We start from the raw sequence: 18,458 nt of genomic DNA, 5'->3' as shown, positions 1-18,458 counted from the left end.
TTGTCAGCGAGGGCGAGCTCATTGGCTGTTTTAGTTTGGCATTGGTAGTCTGCCGACTGTTTGCGTGCAGGCGGTAGATGCCGCACACAAAAGTATCAAAAGTATCGTGTCACGCTATATCAAACGTATCTGCAACAGCGTTGTAACATACATAAAAGTAATGCGTTGGTAATGCCGTTTTTCCGAAGACTTTTGATGGATAACTTGCTTTGAAATCTGATCAAGGTTTTAAGCTGCAGATTCCGATACATCCATGAGTGACATTTTCTGATATCAATACTAATACCGATCACATGTATTGACTCTACATTTTTACATTTATTTATGGTGAGTGCTAGTGACAGTTTAAGTTTAAAAATATTTAAACAAGTTCCTTTTTTATTTATTATTACATTCAATTGTTTGAGCTAAACAGAGTCAATAGTACACAATAACCAAACAAAAACTAATATCTTCTTCTCATATAAACTGTCTGATCTTTGCCCTCAAAGTCCTACTGTGCCCAAAGAATTATCCCAAGTTTGTAAATATGTACAAAAACAACAAAATATTATTTTGAGAAAATAAAAATATCAATCGGATCCCTCTAGTATCGATCATGTTCTGATACTACCCCTTAATATCGACACCACCAATTTATGGATCAATCCTATCCTTCTCTTACACGTTGTGCAATGGCTGTGATAATGCTGACAAGCCAACAGTTGTTGTTATATTATGGTCTCTCCAGACCACAGTTGTCAAACTCGTTTTAATGGAGGGCCACATCACAGTTATGGCTGCCCTCAGAGGAGTAATATTTGAATATACTTGCATAAGGAGTCATCTTATTATAATATTGCTTTACACAATTGCCTGTGCGTTTTATTATATTTATTTTTACATACACTGTAAAAAAAAATGTAGCGTTTGCGGTAAAAAGCTGGCTATCTCCTTTTTATTTACAGCATCACTGTATTTTACAGTAAAATTCTGCAGACTAAGCTGTCAGTTTTTTACCGTACGATCTTTTGTCATTGTTATAGAGTATGATTTGATGGATAATATAAGTCAAGTAGATATTTAAGTATTTATTTGAATGTTTATATATTTTATATTTTTATATACAAATATATTATCAACAAGTGTCAGTGTGATGCAGTGTAACTCACAACCATAAAATAAATCGTTTTGATAAATGTATCTTTCAGTGTTCCACACAGAAGATCCAAATTGTGGACATGTATATCTTAAGGATATTCCTCTAATTTGACTCAAATTGACTAGGCTGTTGTTCATCAGCATGTGGCTGCTGTCCCTCTCTCTCTACTTTATACTTCCAATCTGATTAGTGGCGGTGGTTCGGCGTCTCACTTGCCAGGCTTGACTGCCATTTTCCGCATTTGGAAGCCATAACGTCCCCCTTGTTTGAAGATGAGACCCCTGTACTTGTGGCTTTCTTTTTTATGGGGTGAGGGGGCTTCCTATGTCTCTGCCGGATTGAGTCCTGTCACAAGCGCGTGCCCACAAACACACACACACATCGATCCACCCACCCATCCGCCGATGCACCATTCTTCAGAACATTAGTTGCCGCGTCTTGGTGGCTAGTGGTAGCGCCAGTGGCTCGTGCTCAGATGGGGCCTCTGGCTGGCTCTGCCTTGTAATCAGGGAAACAGAGCGCTTCAGCCCGCCACAGCGCCCGTTCACGAGACCCGGCCCCGCTACCCACAAGCACTTCATCTGATACTCTGTGGTGAGCCACGCGGAAGGGGACAGCGTGTGCCTCTGCGAGACCAGATTGGTTCAAACCCTCTTTGGGGTTTTTCTCATTGGACCCTCCCTCCTCGCTTTGATTTGACAGTAAAGTTGGAAGGGAAGGGGAGACTTTTAAAAGTTTATTCCGACTGCTGTGTGTTCATAAGGAATATATGATCAACCCTGAGACTACTGAGGACAACTTAAAAACTTGGAGACCAAGTAAATTGTGTGAGTTTGACATCCTAAATTTGAAATGGTTACTAAGTAGAAATGTCTCAGATTTTTGTCACTTTCTGCTTTAGTAATGTTGTTTTCCGTTTATTTCATGGTTTTCATTAAGATGCTTTAAAACTTGAGCAATAATTTCATTCTTTTAGGTGCCTTTTGTTTGCCTTCTTTTTCTCTTTATTGTTACTTCCCTCAAACAGAGGATATATTGTGGGTTATTTTTGCATAATTGAGATTTTCTCACTCCCGAGAAAAAAATGCCTTTACTCATTGACTTATAATTGAGTTGTGGTATTTTGTTTTTTTGTTTTGTAGGAAATCCCTTTGTCCGAGATACTCCAGGTAGAACAGTCCAGAGACTACAGCAGTCTGGCCCAAGGCAGCAATCCTCACTGCTTTGAGATCATTACAGCCACCATGGTCTACTATGTGGGGGAGAACAATGGAAATCATTACCACAGCCCCGCACTGGCTGCCTCAGGAGTGGGCTTGGAGGTAGCTCAGGGTTGGGAGAAGGCCATCAGACAAGCCCTGATGCCAGTCACTCCCCAGCCTAGTGTAGCAAGTGCTGCAGGCCCTGGCAAAGATCATAGTAAGTTTCACCTGCTGTCAGTAATTTGAAATGAACTGAAAGACGCCACAACTTCTATACTGCCAAGAAATTTGAAGATGAACTTATCTCAAGGCATTCAATCGATTGCAACTGGACTGTTTGTGCTCATAGACTTAGATTAGTCCCGGACTAGAGTTGACCAATCTAAGTCTATGAGCATGAACTGATGAAGCGGAGAAACTTCTTTTAAGACAAACCAAACAGTCCAGTTGCGATCTATTGAATGCCCTGATATGACAATGACTTGGATGAATGAGAACATTCATAGACAAGATGAACTTAGTTTAAAGCAGTATGTCTTAGATTAAGGGGGTCTCGGTGAGGTGTCGGGGAACGTGTGAGGCAGTATTAGTATCAGGATATAAATGTACAGTGCATTAAAGTGAATCGTTTACACTTTTTCATGTGTTTTGAGAATCACACAGACTGAGCAGTCTTGTTTAAACGTTACAAATTGGATGGATAAACTTGACTAGAAAATTGGTTTAAGCTGTTATAGATGTTGTCTCAGCTCATGTCATTCATCTATTTTAATACTAAGGCAATTGTCAGTCCCTCTAGGAATTTACGATTTCATGACTGAAAATTCAACAAATCCCTGCGTATTAAGTGCGGCCTCTCAACTTTGTCCAATGCCCGCAACATTCCCGCACATTTTGTCCAAACAGCGTCAATTTAGCCAATCGAATTTGTCTTTGAGCGGCTTATGTTAGTTTCTTGTGTAGACAAAGCAGGACAGCAACATGTAACAATATTTAAACTCTTTATAATTCAAACGGCACAATTGTCATCCTCCCGCATAGCTCAGACCTACTTCCTGTTCTTGTCTACACCACCAAACCTTCTGGGTGATAAAGTATATTAACATTTAGCAGCACACCAGCGTCCTTACTTCCTAGGTTATCTGTATTAATATACTTATTTAAACTTTATTTATCCAGACTTAGGCAATTAAGAACACATTTTTATTTGCATTGCCGACCTAACAAAAAGGAAGCATTTACATGTTAGAGTTGCTGACGTACGATAATAATCTCTTTTAGTTGAACTTTTGTCGAAATCCTGTGCTCTTTTAGGTTAAAGTTTCAATGAGCACTTAAAACATTGATACAAATTCATAAAATCACAAGTTGATTCAATGTTATTGGGAAAAAAAAGCCTCAAAACCTTGGTCGCAAATTCAGACATTTTAGGCCGCATCGATCACAAAAACAGCCCACGAAATCCTTCAGGGACTGTATTGTGTGCAGAATGCTCGCGCACGCAACTCATACAGTGGGGTTGTACAGATAAATGAATTAATATTATAAGCTTCTGTGTTGTATTTCAATTCAAGGGTGGCGGTAGCGTGAAAAATGTTCCGATAATAACTGACATACAATTATTAGGACCCACTGGTTTAAAGCCTGTTGCCATTACATCATTGAAAATCTTGTTTTCCAGGATCACAACATCCATTTGTATAGCATTAAATGATCACACATTCATCTCCAGTTGGCCCCAGTGGCTTTTCAAAATATGGCGTTATGAAACTATGCATACTTGCACCGTTCAGTCACACGCTTCAGACAGCCAGTTTATTGTGTAATAAAATGCTTCATCATGATGATGTGTGACTTAATTTTTGCAGCTGCGATTAGATTGAAGAAGCTATGTGAGCAATGCAGCTCGGCTTGTCATTACTTAAGGATCCCAGTGACCGCTGCATGCATCGGTTAACGATATCTGTTTCCCCCCCTCTGCAGAAGAGCTTTCTATCAGTATATCTGTGTCCAACTGCCAGATCCAAGAGAATGTGGTGAGTTTATTTTAGCACTATGTTGCACAACTTCCCCGCACAGCCTGCACAAGCATGCATTTGTATGCTATTAAAGTATCAGAACAAGTGTTTTTAAGTTTGGAAATGCCAGAGATGATGATTTAATAGATGCTTATTTGCAAAGAACTGTTGCTAGCCGTTGAATGATGTTACTTGTCTTTTCCACAGGATATTGCTTCTGTGTACCAAATATTCTCTGATGAAGTGCTGGGATCAGGACAGTTTGGCATAGTGTATGGAGGTATGTCTCATTGTCATGTCCAGAATATCTACCAATATGATATGATAGTAAACATGTGTTTGCTCTTTCGTTTGGAAAATTAGGTAAACACAGAAAGAGTGGCAGAGATGTGGCCATCAAAGTTATTGACAAGATGAGATTTCCTACCAAGCAAGAGAGCCAGTTAAGGAACGAGGTGGCCATATTGCAGGTGAGTGATTAAGGCCGTGTTCACAGTGCAGGTCAATTCCGTTTTTTTGCCCATATGCGATTTGTATCGGATTTTTCCACGTCTGTGTGAATAGTGCAGTTCTGAATTTTTCTTGTTCGACCCAGGTCTTTTGTATGTGGACATAAATCGGATATATATGCGATGCATCCTCAATGTGTCTTCTTCCACGCTCAGGTCTCATTCATTCGACCAAAACGTCATCAAAAAGCGATAAGGGTCATAATTATTCACTAAAATAGACGATTCCAAAATAGATAGTTGACAAGGGCGCAGATAATAGGTGAAAATAAAATGTTTTAGGAACTCACGTGAAAATGTTACCACTCCTGTCTCCGACTGGTTGCCCACAGACACGCTCTACATGCAGACAGTAAAGCAAAATATCTAGTAAAACTGCCAGAGCCAAAAACTGTGTCCCCTTCCTTCCTAATCTTTTACATGCAAAAATTCGGTTCAGAAAACGTTGAGTGTACAAAATCAATGAAATTGCCAGAAATGCGTAAGCACTGAGACCGTCTAGAGTGGAAGCCATGTTTACTTTTGTAATCACTGCATACCCCAATGTGCATGCAGGTCAGATTGCATGCACTATAGAAATCAAATTTTTTTTGTAATGCCACTAAAAAGATCAGATTTGACAAAAAAATCGCAATTGGACATCCGACTCTGCAGTGTGAACACAGCCTAAAACATGTTCTGTCTCTCTTTATACTGTTTTTGACCAATCTTTTGTTTCTTCTGTCAGAATCTGCATCATCCAGGTATTGTCAACCTGGAATGCATGTTTGAGACGCCAGAGCGAGTGTTTGTGGTTATGGAGAAGCTGCATGGTGACATGCTGGAAATGATCCTGTCCAGCGAGAAGAGCAAACTGCCTGAACGAATAACCAAGTTTTTAGTTACACAGGTGAGTGTTGTAGACATACTTCCAAATGTCAGTTTCTTATGTTTTCAAGACACCTCTTTGGATTTCTTAAAACTGAATTATTACTATAAATCTGGTTCATGCATTTTTCCTGTGGTTCTGAAAGCACGTTTGAATTTTTGTGTTTATTGTCTATCGCAGTCTGCCTGCCTCTGTGTCCTCTCCTCTGTTGGTTTGTGTTATCCTACTGCACTCAAGTCTCTGCTCAGGCTTCAGGCCTGTTTATTCTTGCGGCGACCCAATTGTGGGATATTGTTTATGGGATTGGTCACTGTGGCATCAGGGTCTCCTCCCTGCTTGTGGATTACTGGCTGCTGTGTGCTGGTGGCTTTGTGGCCTTATTAGAAGAACAACAGTAGGCCCCTGGGTCTCTTGGAGTCCTGGACCCCAAACAGAAGCAGCTCCATTCACAACCATGCCATTAGCTGCGGCTGGCCTGGTTTTGATTTGGCCGGGTTGACGTCTGTCAAAGCCATGGTCAGCGAAAGGGAGCCAGGCGTTGTGTGTGGTTTTGGTAGCGGCCCACAGGTAGACAACACATTCTTGGCCTGGGTGAATATAGATGTGATGATGAAATGAGACATTGATCAAGATGGAAGTATCAGACTGCTTATACTTCACCATATGGCGCTACCTTAGATCACACAAATCTGTTTATACCACAGAGTATCACTTTTACTGGTGCATAGCTGCCCACTCTTTTGGATTCTGCGGTAGACTTTCAGAAATTGCAGTTGTCTACCGACATTCCGACTCAATTAAAAGTATCCGGGATTGTGACGTTTTTGTGAGGATACAAAACGCTTAAGTTTGTCAGTCAAATTGTGAAAACGTTAAACACATATTGTGTGAACTTGTTATATTCTGCTTGCGATTGAAGACTGCAAAAAGACGGCTATGAAAAAGAAGGCAAACAAACTGCACCTAAAAGAATGAAATTATTGCTTAAGTTTCAAAGCATCTTCATGAAAACAATCAAATAACCGGAAAACAACATTGCTAAAGCAGACGGCTGACTGCGTACCGCTATAGTGTAAACTGTGCACAAAGTATTGCTGGCTAGCATATAGCATCAATCGCTAGCAATCTAGCAAACAAGTTGGCTCTGTTTTGTTTTTTTAATTAATCTATCCAACAAAATAACACACAATAACACTATAACAACACAACTCCAAAACCCAAAAACCAAATCCGACCCAGCAACTCCTAGAACAGCAATCAACAGAGCAATTGAGAGGACACACAAACATGACACAAAACAATCCAAAAGTAATCAAACAAAAATGAACAACATCAACAACAGCATCAACACTGATAACAATTCCAACATAGCAGTGACCAGAAATCCCTCATTGACATCACCACCACAGCCATCCACAAAAAAACAAAAACATTCAAAAAATTAACCATAGTGTCAAAATGGCTCTGATTATTGATATCAATCAATCAATCAATCAATCAATGTTTATTTATATAGCCCTAAATCACAAGTGTCTCAAAGGGCTGCACAAGCCACAACGACATCCTCGGTATAGCCCACATAAGGGCAAGGAAAAACTCACCCCAGTGGGACGTCGATGGGAATGACTATGAGAAACCTTGGAGAGGACCGCATATGTGGGTAACCCCCCCCTCTAGGGAGACCGAATGTGCTTTGACAAGCACAAAGACACCAATAAAGCTAGAGACATGAAAAAGCGGAATATTTAACATTTTGACTAGTTAGCCAGCATGCCAACTGCGGCCCGCAAGATTAGTTTAATAGTAGTTTAAAACTTACTTGCTAACGTTTCTGCAGCAGGTTTCCAAAAGCAGGAAAAACACTCCATAGAGCATCTTTTGTATTTTTTACCTTTTTTTTTTTCTTTTTTTTAATTGTATGTCCTTAAAACAAAACATACCTGTCATACAGACATACCTATGGCAAGTCAGTTCTTAAAAATAACAGAGCGCTTCTGTCACATAAAGGCCCTTTGACTGGCATAAAATATGACTTTTTGACTGAACACTATTATCCATTTGATAAGATTAAAACCTTAAAGTCTTACATTACATGTACAAAATTAAAAAAAACACTTAATATTCATATCCTGCTCCTGGTCCGTAGCTTTCTGAAAATATGAGCCTCATGACGAGTTATATGTACTTTCTGTATTTTATTATGTTTTCAAAACTGATTAGTCTCGTTAGTTTTTATTACAACATAGGCTTTTTTTTTTTTTTTTACAAAGCAAATATAAAATAGATTCTAAAACTCCCATGCAAAATCATATGATTATCAAATTGATAAGGGTGCATTTTGAGTGTATATTATTATTAATATTAAAAGTGTCAAGATTCTGTCAGAAATCTGATTAGTGGGGGTGGCAATCATTTTAGGCATCTCAAAAAAAATCTGACTATAAACAGTGCTGTCATTTACTTGAGAATCAGGGCTGGATTGCAAATACCAATGCTAGTGATATTTACAATTTCTTCATCTGAGCTAAATCTGGTTTTTGATGTTGTTTACAACAGATCCTGGTGGCCTTGAGACATCTTCACTTCAAAAATATAGTTCACTGTGACCTAAAGCCTGAAAATGTTTTATTGGCCTCTGCGGAACCATTTCCTCAGGTACAGAAAATAAAGAAAGTATTTGTTTCAGAATGAACATCTGCGTGAATACTGTTGGTGTGCAAATATTAACTTCTCCTCCATCCACCAGGTTAAGCTATGCGATTTTGGCTTTGCGCGAATCATCGGCGAGAAGTCGTTCCGGCGGTCGGTGGTGGGCACACCGGCTTACTTGGCTCCTGAGGTCCTCCGTAGTAAAGGCTACAACCGCTCCTTAGACATGTGGTCTGTAGGTGTCATTGTGTACGTCAGCTTAAGCGGGACTTTCCCTTTCAACGAGGATGAGGACATTAATGACCAGATTCAGAACGCTGCCTTCATGTACCCCCCTGCACCCTGGAAAGACATCTCTACAGAAGGTAAGAGGAAGTCAGCATAATTCTCACACACTTAATGCTGTCCACACTACCGACACAGTACATGTCTGAACTGTGCGATGTGTTTGATATGAACCGTTGTCAATACTCCGCAACTGCCCAGAAAAGGTCTCTCCCACCGATTTTGTTTGATTGGCAGGTTTAAAACAACAACAAATTAAATTGCTTCCATTAACTAACCTCTTCTTTTGAAACCCTTTAGAACAATCAGGCGTTGTTTTACCAGCTTACTCCCTTAAATTTTATTCTAAGGACACTATGTTATTTTTACAGATTCAGCATTTTATGGACTTTTAAGTTCCTATGGTATAATACAACGCAAAAACTTTTGTCCCAAAAAGTGTATGAAGATAAGAAATTACCTTCGAACATACTTTAGACTCATTCGGTTGGGTTGAGATGGTCAGACAGAGTAGATCACGTGTCAAATTCAAGGGCCGGGGACCAGATGTGTCCCGCCACATCATTTTATGGGGCACGGGAAAGGCTGTCAATACCACACTTTCTCACAAAATGTATTTGTTCTTTTAATTTTGACAGAAAAAAACATACTGCATGTAGTTGCATGTTTTTTAAACTTTAATATTATTTGATCATGCAAAAAGATATTCCAAGTATTTTTGGTACTATTGATACTTAAATACTTAACTTCTTGTCACCCAGACCTACAATTTTAAACCAAGTTATCAATCAATTTGTTAGTAAACAATATAATAATCAAATACAATTGCCTATGCAAATTGTGTAACGTGGCTTTTATATATTCATATTCACATATCGTCACTGTTACAAACGGCCCTCTGAGGGCAGCCATAATTGTGATGTGGGCTTCAATAAAACACAGTTTGACAACCCTGGATTATATGTACAGCAATTTTTGCCATAAGAAATAATGTAAATCCAATTAATTAATTCCAGAAACTCAGAAATATTAGCAAAAATACACGTTTTGTAGAGAATAATTATAGTTTTACATGGATAAAACAGTCCGAAATGCATATAATTGTCTGTCGCCATATCACTTTTTTAAATTTGCAGCTTCGCTTTAGTGAAGTGAAGTGAAGTGAATTATATTTATATAGCGCTTTTTCTCTAGTGACTCAAAGGCGCTTTACATAGTGAAACCCAATATCTAAGTTACATTTAAACCAGTGTAGGTGGCACTGGGAGCAGGTGGGTAAAGTGTCTTGCCCAAGGACACAACGGCAGTGACTAGGATGGCGGAAGCGGGGATCGAACCTGGAACCCTCAAGTTGCTGGCACGGCCACTCTACCAACCAAGCTATACGACCTTTATCTCACTTTTTTTTTTTTTTGCATTTTTATTCAAAGCATATATAACGTATTTTTGCCCTAAATTAAGCATTTTAAAGCATACAAATGGCCAAATTAACAAAAAATATCAATATTACTGTAGTATTTGACCACGAAATGAAACCAAAGCAATCTAAGTGCACTGTTCAGTATCATGGCCACTGATTGACTTAGTCTAAGGCAGCAATAATATAATGCATTAAATGAGGGTAAAGGTGTCTAAATTGTGTTATTTCATGCTTACAGGCCTCTCATAATGTTAAGAAAAAATGCATTTAGAAGGTCATTAACAGATTTTGTATGCTTTAACTATGAAAATTATATATTTAATTCATACTTAGCAGAAATTCATTTACCATGGAACCAATTAACAGAAATAACAGGTTTTACTGTAAATGATGAATGAACATTACTTTTACAGTATCTTTATTGAATACTTGACGGCGAAAAGTGGAGAGGGTGTTTGTGCTTTTATACGAGTTCTTTCCTAAATTCAGTAGTGTTTCTTACATTCTTTATCAAAGTGTTGTCACTTGCAACTTCCTTGTTGACTTTTTACAGTCATACTCACTGAAAGAAAAAGCATAGAGACTAAGTCACTAATGCGTGAAATTCTTCGTTTGGGCACTCGATTCTGCACAGTGTTTGAAAACTGGAGCAAAATTTTGTGAGAAAATGTTGGATTTACTTTATGGACCCCTTATTTTACAAACTTGTAGATTTACTAACCACAGACCGAATAAAGACATGCTCTGTTGTACAAACTTGGTCTCAGTGTACAAATGCTTCATTCACTCATTGTATGCCTCGCAGTGCAGACATTTTGCTATTTTGTGTGCCTTTTAAGTGTTTTTTAAGCTTTTTACAGCGTTTTTCTAGTTTTGCTAGCTCAATATGATTCCACAGAAAGCAATGGGCAAGCGGTGTGTGGTTTGAAACATTCAAAAAGTGTCCACACCCTTGTCGACACTGCCTTGCCTCTTCTTTCCTTACCTTCCGCTGTGCGCAAAGATTTACTAAAATGTTGTTATTTTACTAAAATTTGGACTTTTGTCAAAGCTGTACCTCATTTTTCATATTTTTGAATCATATTTTAGAAATTTGCTTCAATATATTAACTTTTCTATTTCGGAACCCTGTTTGAAAATCAATTAAATTTGTGAATCAAGGTTCCATTGTATATGAAAAGCGGGTGGTACAAAAAACAATGTTTAACTGCAGCATGGAACATAAGTGGGTAAACACATGTGAGTGTATTGCATATAAAGCGTTTTTGTGTTTTTCATAATGCACTGATACAACCTGCTCATCGTGTATTCTCACAGCCACAGATCTGATCAACAATCTCCTCCAAGTGAAGATGAGGAAGAGGTACAGTGTTGACAAGTGTCTCAGCCATCCTTGGTTGCAGGTGAGCTTTTGTTTTTCCTCCCACATCCTAAAATCATGGAGGTTATTGCAGTAATTGGAGACTCTAAATTGTATGTAGCTGTGAATGTTTGTACATGTGTGTCCTGTGATTGACCGGCAACCTGTCCAGATTAGGGATGGGTACTAATGACATTTGAATCGAAGCTGTACTATTTCTCGGTGCCTGGGAGTCGATACTCAGCGGTTCTCAACAGCAACAATTTTCATGTGTTAATAAATGTTCATTTGTTTAATAACACAAACTTATTTTTTAATTTTACATTTAACTGTGAGCTGATTATGAAAACTGTGCTGTTTAGTTGCTGCCTTGTTTTCTTACTCTTCTAAGTGTCGTTTGCAAGTATTATAGAGTTGATTTTGCATGCAGATGCAATTCCAAGACGTTAGATGGCGGTAATGTATAGAATAATTACGCTGAATCTAGTATTTTGTTGCGCCCTAAAAAGTTTTTATACTGTAAGTATTACACATATTACAAACTTGCTGTTTGACAACAATCAAACAGGCGCGTTTTTCTTGTAGTTTTTACTACCATATTTGGAGGTGTTGAAATCGCCATGTGAAATCACCAATGTTAATCGGTAGCATGTCTATAGCATATTCAATGTAAATTAGCATCAGGTTAGCGCATTTTGATTTTATGTTTAAGTTTTTTCTGTCAGGCCTACTTTCTTTGTTAGCATGGTAAATTGTAACATTACCTCAAAGCAGTCCGACTGAGTTTATTTGGAGTGCTGCCTGAGTGTTTTAGACTTAGAGACTTAGACTAGACTTAGACGGTTTGAGCCAGTGTTCTGTCAAATGCCCATCCATCCATCCATTTTCTACCGCTTATTCCCTTTGGGGTCGCGGGGGGCGCTGGAGCCTATCTCAGCTACAATCGGGCGGAAGGCGGGGTACACCCTGGACAAGTCGCCACCTCATCGCAGGGCCAACACAGATAGACAGACAACATTCACACTCACATCCACACACTAGGGCCAATTTAGTGTTGCCAATCAACTTATCCCCAGGTGCATGTCTTTGGAAGTGGGAGGAAGCCGGAGTACCCGGAGGGAACCCACGCAGTCACGGGGAGAACATGCAAACTCCACACAGAAAGATCCCGAGCCCGGGATTGAACCCAAGACTACTCAGGACCTTCGTATTGTGAGGCAGATGCACTAACCCCTCTGCCACCGTGAAGCCCCATTCCGTGGCCATCTCGTCTATTTTTTCTCAATCTTCACCTGTGCTCTTTATTGTATCATACAAAAGGACTTGAACCCAGAACTCTTTTAGGGGAGACCAAACCCCCAGGGCGAGCCACACCCGACTATTTGCTTACTCGTCAGTGAAGCAGCCCGTCACGGTAATCTATCTTTATCGTATTATTCAAACGGACTCTAACCCAAGAATATAACATACGAAAGGACTTGAACCTCCATCTTTATCGTATTATTCAAACGGACTCTAACCCAAGAATATAACATACGAAAGGACTTGAACCTCCATCTTTATCGTATTATTCAAACGGACTCTAACCCAAGAATATAACATACGAAAGGACTTGAACCTCCAACACAGGTGAAAGATTTAAGACGCAATGACATGAGTTGGCCACCATATGCAATGACGGACAAGGCAAAATGCACCCAATCTATCAAAATGTCCACTCTGTGTCTGGGGTACAAACAGTGTTTGACTTACATACTTCAAGACAGACTCCTAAAGCAGATTTTAGAAAAAGGCTCTGCTTACCTTGTTTTTGTTTGGCCTATCGTGAGTCTGTCCAGAAGAGTGTAAGAGGTGTCCAATTCTCAGCGTGTCGCCCGGACGGGCCCCCAATTTGTTGCGTTTTGGACCAGTTGTTCCTCCCAGGGAATTCAAGTCACAATTCGCTCCCAAGTTCTTTCCGACACTTAAAGCTGAGTTGAAAAACCACCAGAGACAGAATAGGTATTTTCTTGTATATTCTCAAAGCTTTGACAATATACATTTTAGATTGAGACCAGTCTAACCATAGAAGATTCTCTTGCGCCTCCACCAAATGGTCTGTCTTCCCAACGCCAAAAAACCTCTCTTTCCTTCCCCCTCACTAGCCATAACAAAAGCACAACGTCTCCCTAGCCATAATACATTCCAAAGAACTCAAGGTTATCACACATAGTATGCTTGCTGACAGAGCATCAAGAGAATAAATGGAAAAGACAAGCTGTTTTCAAATATGACTAATAAATGAAAGAAGTACAACTTAAATTCGGATATATGTAAATATCTGCCTCCGACAGTACGTATTGCATCATTATGCCTCATCTGTAGGTATATTTGAGGTCATTTAGTTTCCTTTAAGTCATCTTAATTCAATTTATATCTCATGACACACTATCTGTATGTAATATGGCTTTTAATTTTTTGCGGCTCCAGACAGATTTGTTTTTGTATTTTTGGTCTAATATGGCTCTTTCAACATTTTGGGTTGCCGACTCCTGACCTATGACATCACACTAGGCATTGTGGATCCTCACAACTTGTTTTAACTGATGTCTGTTGTAATTAGAGCTGCAGCTATCGAATATTTTAGTAATCGAATATTCTATCGAATATCCCGATCGAGTAATCAAGTAATTGAACAAATCATATTTTTGCTTAATTAAGGTTTAATTATACATGTTAAGATGTGCCCTCAATTATTGTGTTTGGCCTAATTTAATTGTATTTCCTAAACGCATGTTTTCATTATTGAAGGCTGACACGCACAGCTCAAATGCGTCCGTGGTTGATTGTGCCAATTATTGTGTGGTAATAAAAACAGGTGCGCTCACAGCCCTATGTGCTGTGTGGTGTGACCGCATCAAAGGTATTGAATTATGGCCTTGTTAGATTTGATGTGAATCGATACTCAGTAGTGCCAACTAAATTCAGTCGGTGTCTAAAAAAGTACAGAATTCCATGCCCATACCCATCACAGCTGGGATAGGCTCCAGCTTATCTGTGACCCAAATGAGACTATGCGGTATAGAAATGAATGGTTCCTTATGTTTCAACCTCATTTTCTTACTAAATATAATTAAATATTTTTTCTATCAGGACTATCAGACATGGCTGGACCTCAGGGAGTTTGAGACACGACGAGGTGAACGCTACATCACCCACGAAAGCGACGACGCTCGGTGGGAGGAGTACTCGGACGAGCACTGCCTGGTTTACCCCAAACACTTTATCATGGCGCCCAACCTTGATGATATGGATGAGGATCCCTAGTGGCACGGGGGACGAGAGAAAGAGGGAAAGACTGTCACAGGGTGGGACTTTTTGCATCAAACTGTGGATTTCCGACCCTTGGAAACAAGAGAGTGTGGGAAACCCCAGCACTGCTGCAAGTACTAAGCTGAGGATGTGCGCCACTGAAAAACATACAGGAACTGTGAGGAACAATGATACCCAAACATTCCAAGGATTGAGGAAGAACATTCGTACCTAACAATAACTTGATGGTTGTATTGTTTTATACCGTTTTGGTTCATGTTGAGTAATAATATGGCTCTGTTTTCTTTTTGAAATCTTCCATGTGAGGACATTGGTGGAAAGAGAGCTTATGTCCCAGGAGTAAAGGGCACTTTTCACAAGGGATTTAGGCTCTGAGAATTTATCCCAAATACTGTAAGTTCTCATTTCCAAATGGTTTGTGAGGCTGTCCTTTGGCATGAAACTGGAACTATCATGTATGTATGTTATTTTAATGTATTTAGTATTTGTGGTCGACTTTTGCACTATATTTGCATTGAACATTGCGACGGAACATGAAGTGCATTTGCTGCTACAGAGGGCATGCCTGGTCCGGGTGAGAAGTGTTCAACAAGGATAATCAGTCAACCTGAGCTGGTGTGTTATATCACCTGAGATGGATTGAAGAAGTTGTACTGTTCTTTATAGACAAATAGTTCAGTACTGACACCACCAGTGGACTCTGTGAGGACATTGTGTCTGTACTTACTCTTTCAACTGAATGCATTCCAAGTCTGGGATATGAAGAGGTGTCACTTAGAACAAAGTGTCCATTCCATTTTGCAAACTAATCGTCTGTTTGAAATGTTTCTTTTCGTCCAGTCGACATTTTGAAAGGCTCCACGTGGCGTTTTGGGAGTACATTACAGTTTTCCTCAGTGTCTTGTCTTTGTTGCCGCTGGATTGGCAGGTGTTTTTGTACATTTCAATGCATACCAATGGAAATAAAGACTTCTTTACTGAGAAGGACAATTATGATAACATCTGCCTATTTTGACTTGGCAGCATATTTTGCATTAGTAGCTTTTTCATGTCACAGCTGCATTCTGGGCCAGCCGCTCATTCCAAAGGGAGTAATGATGGGTTAAAGAGGATGGCTGCAATGTGGGGGGTTGTTGTTGCGGTGAGGGGCGTGGCTTTGTAACCAGGACAAATGCTATTATGAAATATGCATCCAACTATCGCAGTTTTTTTTTCAAATAAGCTGTTTAAAGAGTTATAATGAACCTCAAAGATACTGGCCGACCAATAAATGCAGGCAGGCCCCTGGGTGTCTTCCTAAATGTAATACATATTTAGTTCTTAGCTCTTTCAAGCTAACACGATCATGGATGACATACCTAAATATGGCGGTATGGATCTAAAAGCAGATCAAACAATGTGCATAGAGCCCAGTGATCTATTGTAGGCGCATGGTTAATGTACATTTATGAATGACAGAACGCTTCATATTATACTTTACTGCCGGCCGTGTTGACAATTTTGTCCTAGCCGCTTCCTGCTCAATCACTGTTGGTACATAATGTGATTCCCCATACTATCACCTTGGCACCCGTAGCACAAAGTTGTATTAGGTTCGAATCCTGTTCTAAGTAGAGTTGGAAGGATTTAGAAATGTATAGTTTTTATGATATTAAAATTGTTTTGTTTTTTTAGGATAAAACATGCATCAATCCAATCCAATCCAATCCACTTTATTTATATAGCACATTTAAACAACAAAATGTTTCCAAAGTGCTGCACAACCATATTAAAAACAATTAAAAACAATATAAAATAAATATGATTAAAAACGATTTTAAAGGGTAAAACCAATTCCATCGATCCATCCATTTTCTACCGCTTATCCCCTTCGGGGTCGCGGGGGGCGCTGGAGCCTATCTCAGCTACAATCGGGCGGAAGGTGGGGTACACCCTGGACAAGTCGCCACCTAATCGCAGGGCCAACACAGATAGACAGACAACATTCACACACTGGGGCCAATTTAGTGTTGCCAATCAACCTATCCCCAGGTGCATGTCTTTGGAGGTGGGAGTAAGCCAGAGTCTCGGGATCTTTCTGTGTGGGTAAAACCAATTAAAACAGTAAATAGAAATCAAAATTTTAAAAACACAGAGGACAACAGACGTAGTGTTAAAAGCCAAAGAATAAAAGTGGGTCTTAAGACGAGACTTAAAACACTCCACTGTGGGAGCAGTTCGGACATGGAGGGGCAGAGTGTTCCAGAGCTTAGGGCCGACCACAGAGAAGGCCCTGTCTCCCCTGGTTTTAAGTCTGGTCTTGGGCACCACGAGCTGGAGCTGGCTCTTGGACCTCAGAGCGCGTGCAGGATTGTAAGTTTGGATGAGGTCCGAGATATAATGAGGTGCCAGTCCATATAAAGCTTTAAAAACAAACAGCAAGGTTTTAAAATCAATTCTAAGATGAACAGGGAGCCAGTGCACACTCTGAAGAATTGGGGTTGTATGCTGGCGTTTCCTGCCCCCTGTTAAAAGACGCGCTGCCGCGTTCTGGACTAACTACAAGCGGGAGAGAGCTTTTTGGCTAATGCCAGCATCAAATTGAATTCAAGTTTGATGAAAAAATCTTTAAAAAAAAAAAACATGTCTCAAATACGTAAAAAAGTGGGGCTATTTCTTTTATTGGGTGAGGTGGGTACAGTTCTGTTTAGGATCCCACTTTAGCTTAAGGTGGACCTGCTCATGGTGCCGCTTAAAATTGCTGTGTTTGACCCGTAGACTATTGGCACATTTTCTCTTTGGCCTTTGGAGGCAAAAAGTTTGGGCCTTTGCGCTATACGGTTATTTAGGGCCCCAACCACTAATAGGGGCCTCATGATCATGGCGTCGGGAGTTGATCATTAACGTTGTCAAGCTCTGCAGGTAAAGTTTGCTTGCTAAATCACCTCATGGATAAGATATACTTTGTTTTTGCTAACTCCTTTTCAGCGGTGAGTCAACATGTCGTTTGTATTAGTCATGCATGCAATGTAGTTTTAGTTTGGTTAGCAACATCCATTGAAAATCCCATAATTGCTCATTTATCATCGCTTTGAACGGCGTCATGGTGACAGATCTATGGCCGTATTTCTATAACGATTTAAGTTTATATTGTAGCCTAAGGTTTTTCCCCCAAAATAAGTCTATGTAACATTTTTTATATAGTTTTTGCCTATTTATTGTGTTTTGTTCACTTTTTCAATTAATGCCAAAGCGGGAAAGGAGTTTTGAATGTGCTTCTGTGGAAGGAGGTATCGAATACGTTTCTTCCCCCTTGGACCGATCAACATATTTTTTTACATTTTCATATTTTGGACGTTATCTGGAATTTAAAAATACTGGATTAAACTAAATTTTGTTTATTCTTCCTACCTGATTATTTATAGTAAATGCACATCCATACATAACTTGTAAAGTATTAATAATACATACTTTTTTAATGTATAATTATGAACTGCATTTTTGTTGGTTGTGTTTATGCACCCATAGCCAAATCTCCTTTTAGTCGCCACTCAGTGGCCTAGTGGTTAGAGTGTCTGCCCTGAGATCGGTAGGTTGTGAGTTCAAACCCCGGCCGAGTCATACCAAAGACTATAAAAATGGAACCCTTTACCTCCCTGCTTGGCACTCAGCATCAAGGGTTGGAATTGGGGGTTAAATCACCAAAAATGATTTA

General features: G+C 39.6%; 1 protein-coding gene across 4 annotated transcripts in view; it reads left to right on the top strand.

Annotated features, from left to right (window-relative positions):
* Window positions 1–15,753, top strand: part of prkd3 (protein kinase D3) — a 112,187-nt gene extending 96,434 nt beyond the window's left edge. For all 4 annotated transcript variants that reach the window (XM_061968588.2, XM_061968587.2, XM_061968586.2 and 1 more), the window contains 9 exons: window positions 2,284–2,560; window positions 4,327–4,379; window positions 4,569–4,641; window positions 4,725–4,831; window positions 5,598–5,759; window positions 8,295–8,393; window positions 8,485–8,752; window positions 11,410–11,495; window positions 14,585–15,753. In XM_061968588.2, the coding sequence (XP_061824572.1) occupies window positions 2,284–2,560; window positions 4,327–4,379; window positions 4,569–4,641; window positions 4,725–4,831; window positions 5,598–5,759; window positions 8,295–8,393; window positions 8,485–8,752; window positions 11,410–11,495; window positions 14,585–14,758 (1,299 nt within the window). In that variant the 3' untranslated portion in view covers window positions 14,759–15,753. The remainder of the gene's footprint in view (window positions 1–2,283; window positions 2,561–4,326; window positions 4,380–4,568; window positions 4,642–4,724; window positions 4,832–5,597; window positions 5,760–8,294; window positions 8,394–8,484; window positions 8,753–11,409; window positions 11,496–14,584) is intronic.
* The last annotated feature ends 2,705 nt before the right edge of the window (window positions 15,754–18,458 follow it).

The sequence above is a fragment of the Nerophis lumbriciformis genome, linkage group LG08 (genome assembly GCF_033978685.3).
Source record: "Nerophis lumbriciformis linkage group LG08, RoL_Nlum_v2.1, whole genome shotgun sequence".
Taxonomy (NCBI): Eukaryota; Metazoa; Chordata; class Actinopteri; order Syngnathiformes; family Syngnathidae; genus Nerophis; species Nerophis lumbriciformis.
This window is presented reverse-complemented; position numbering and strand designations above follow the sequence as displayed.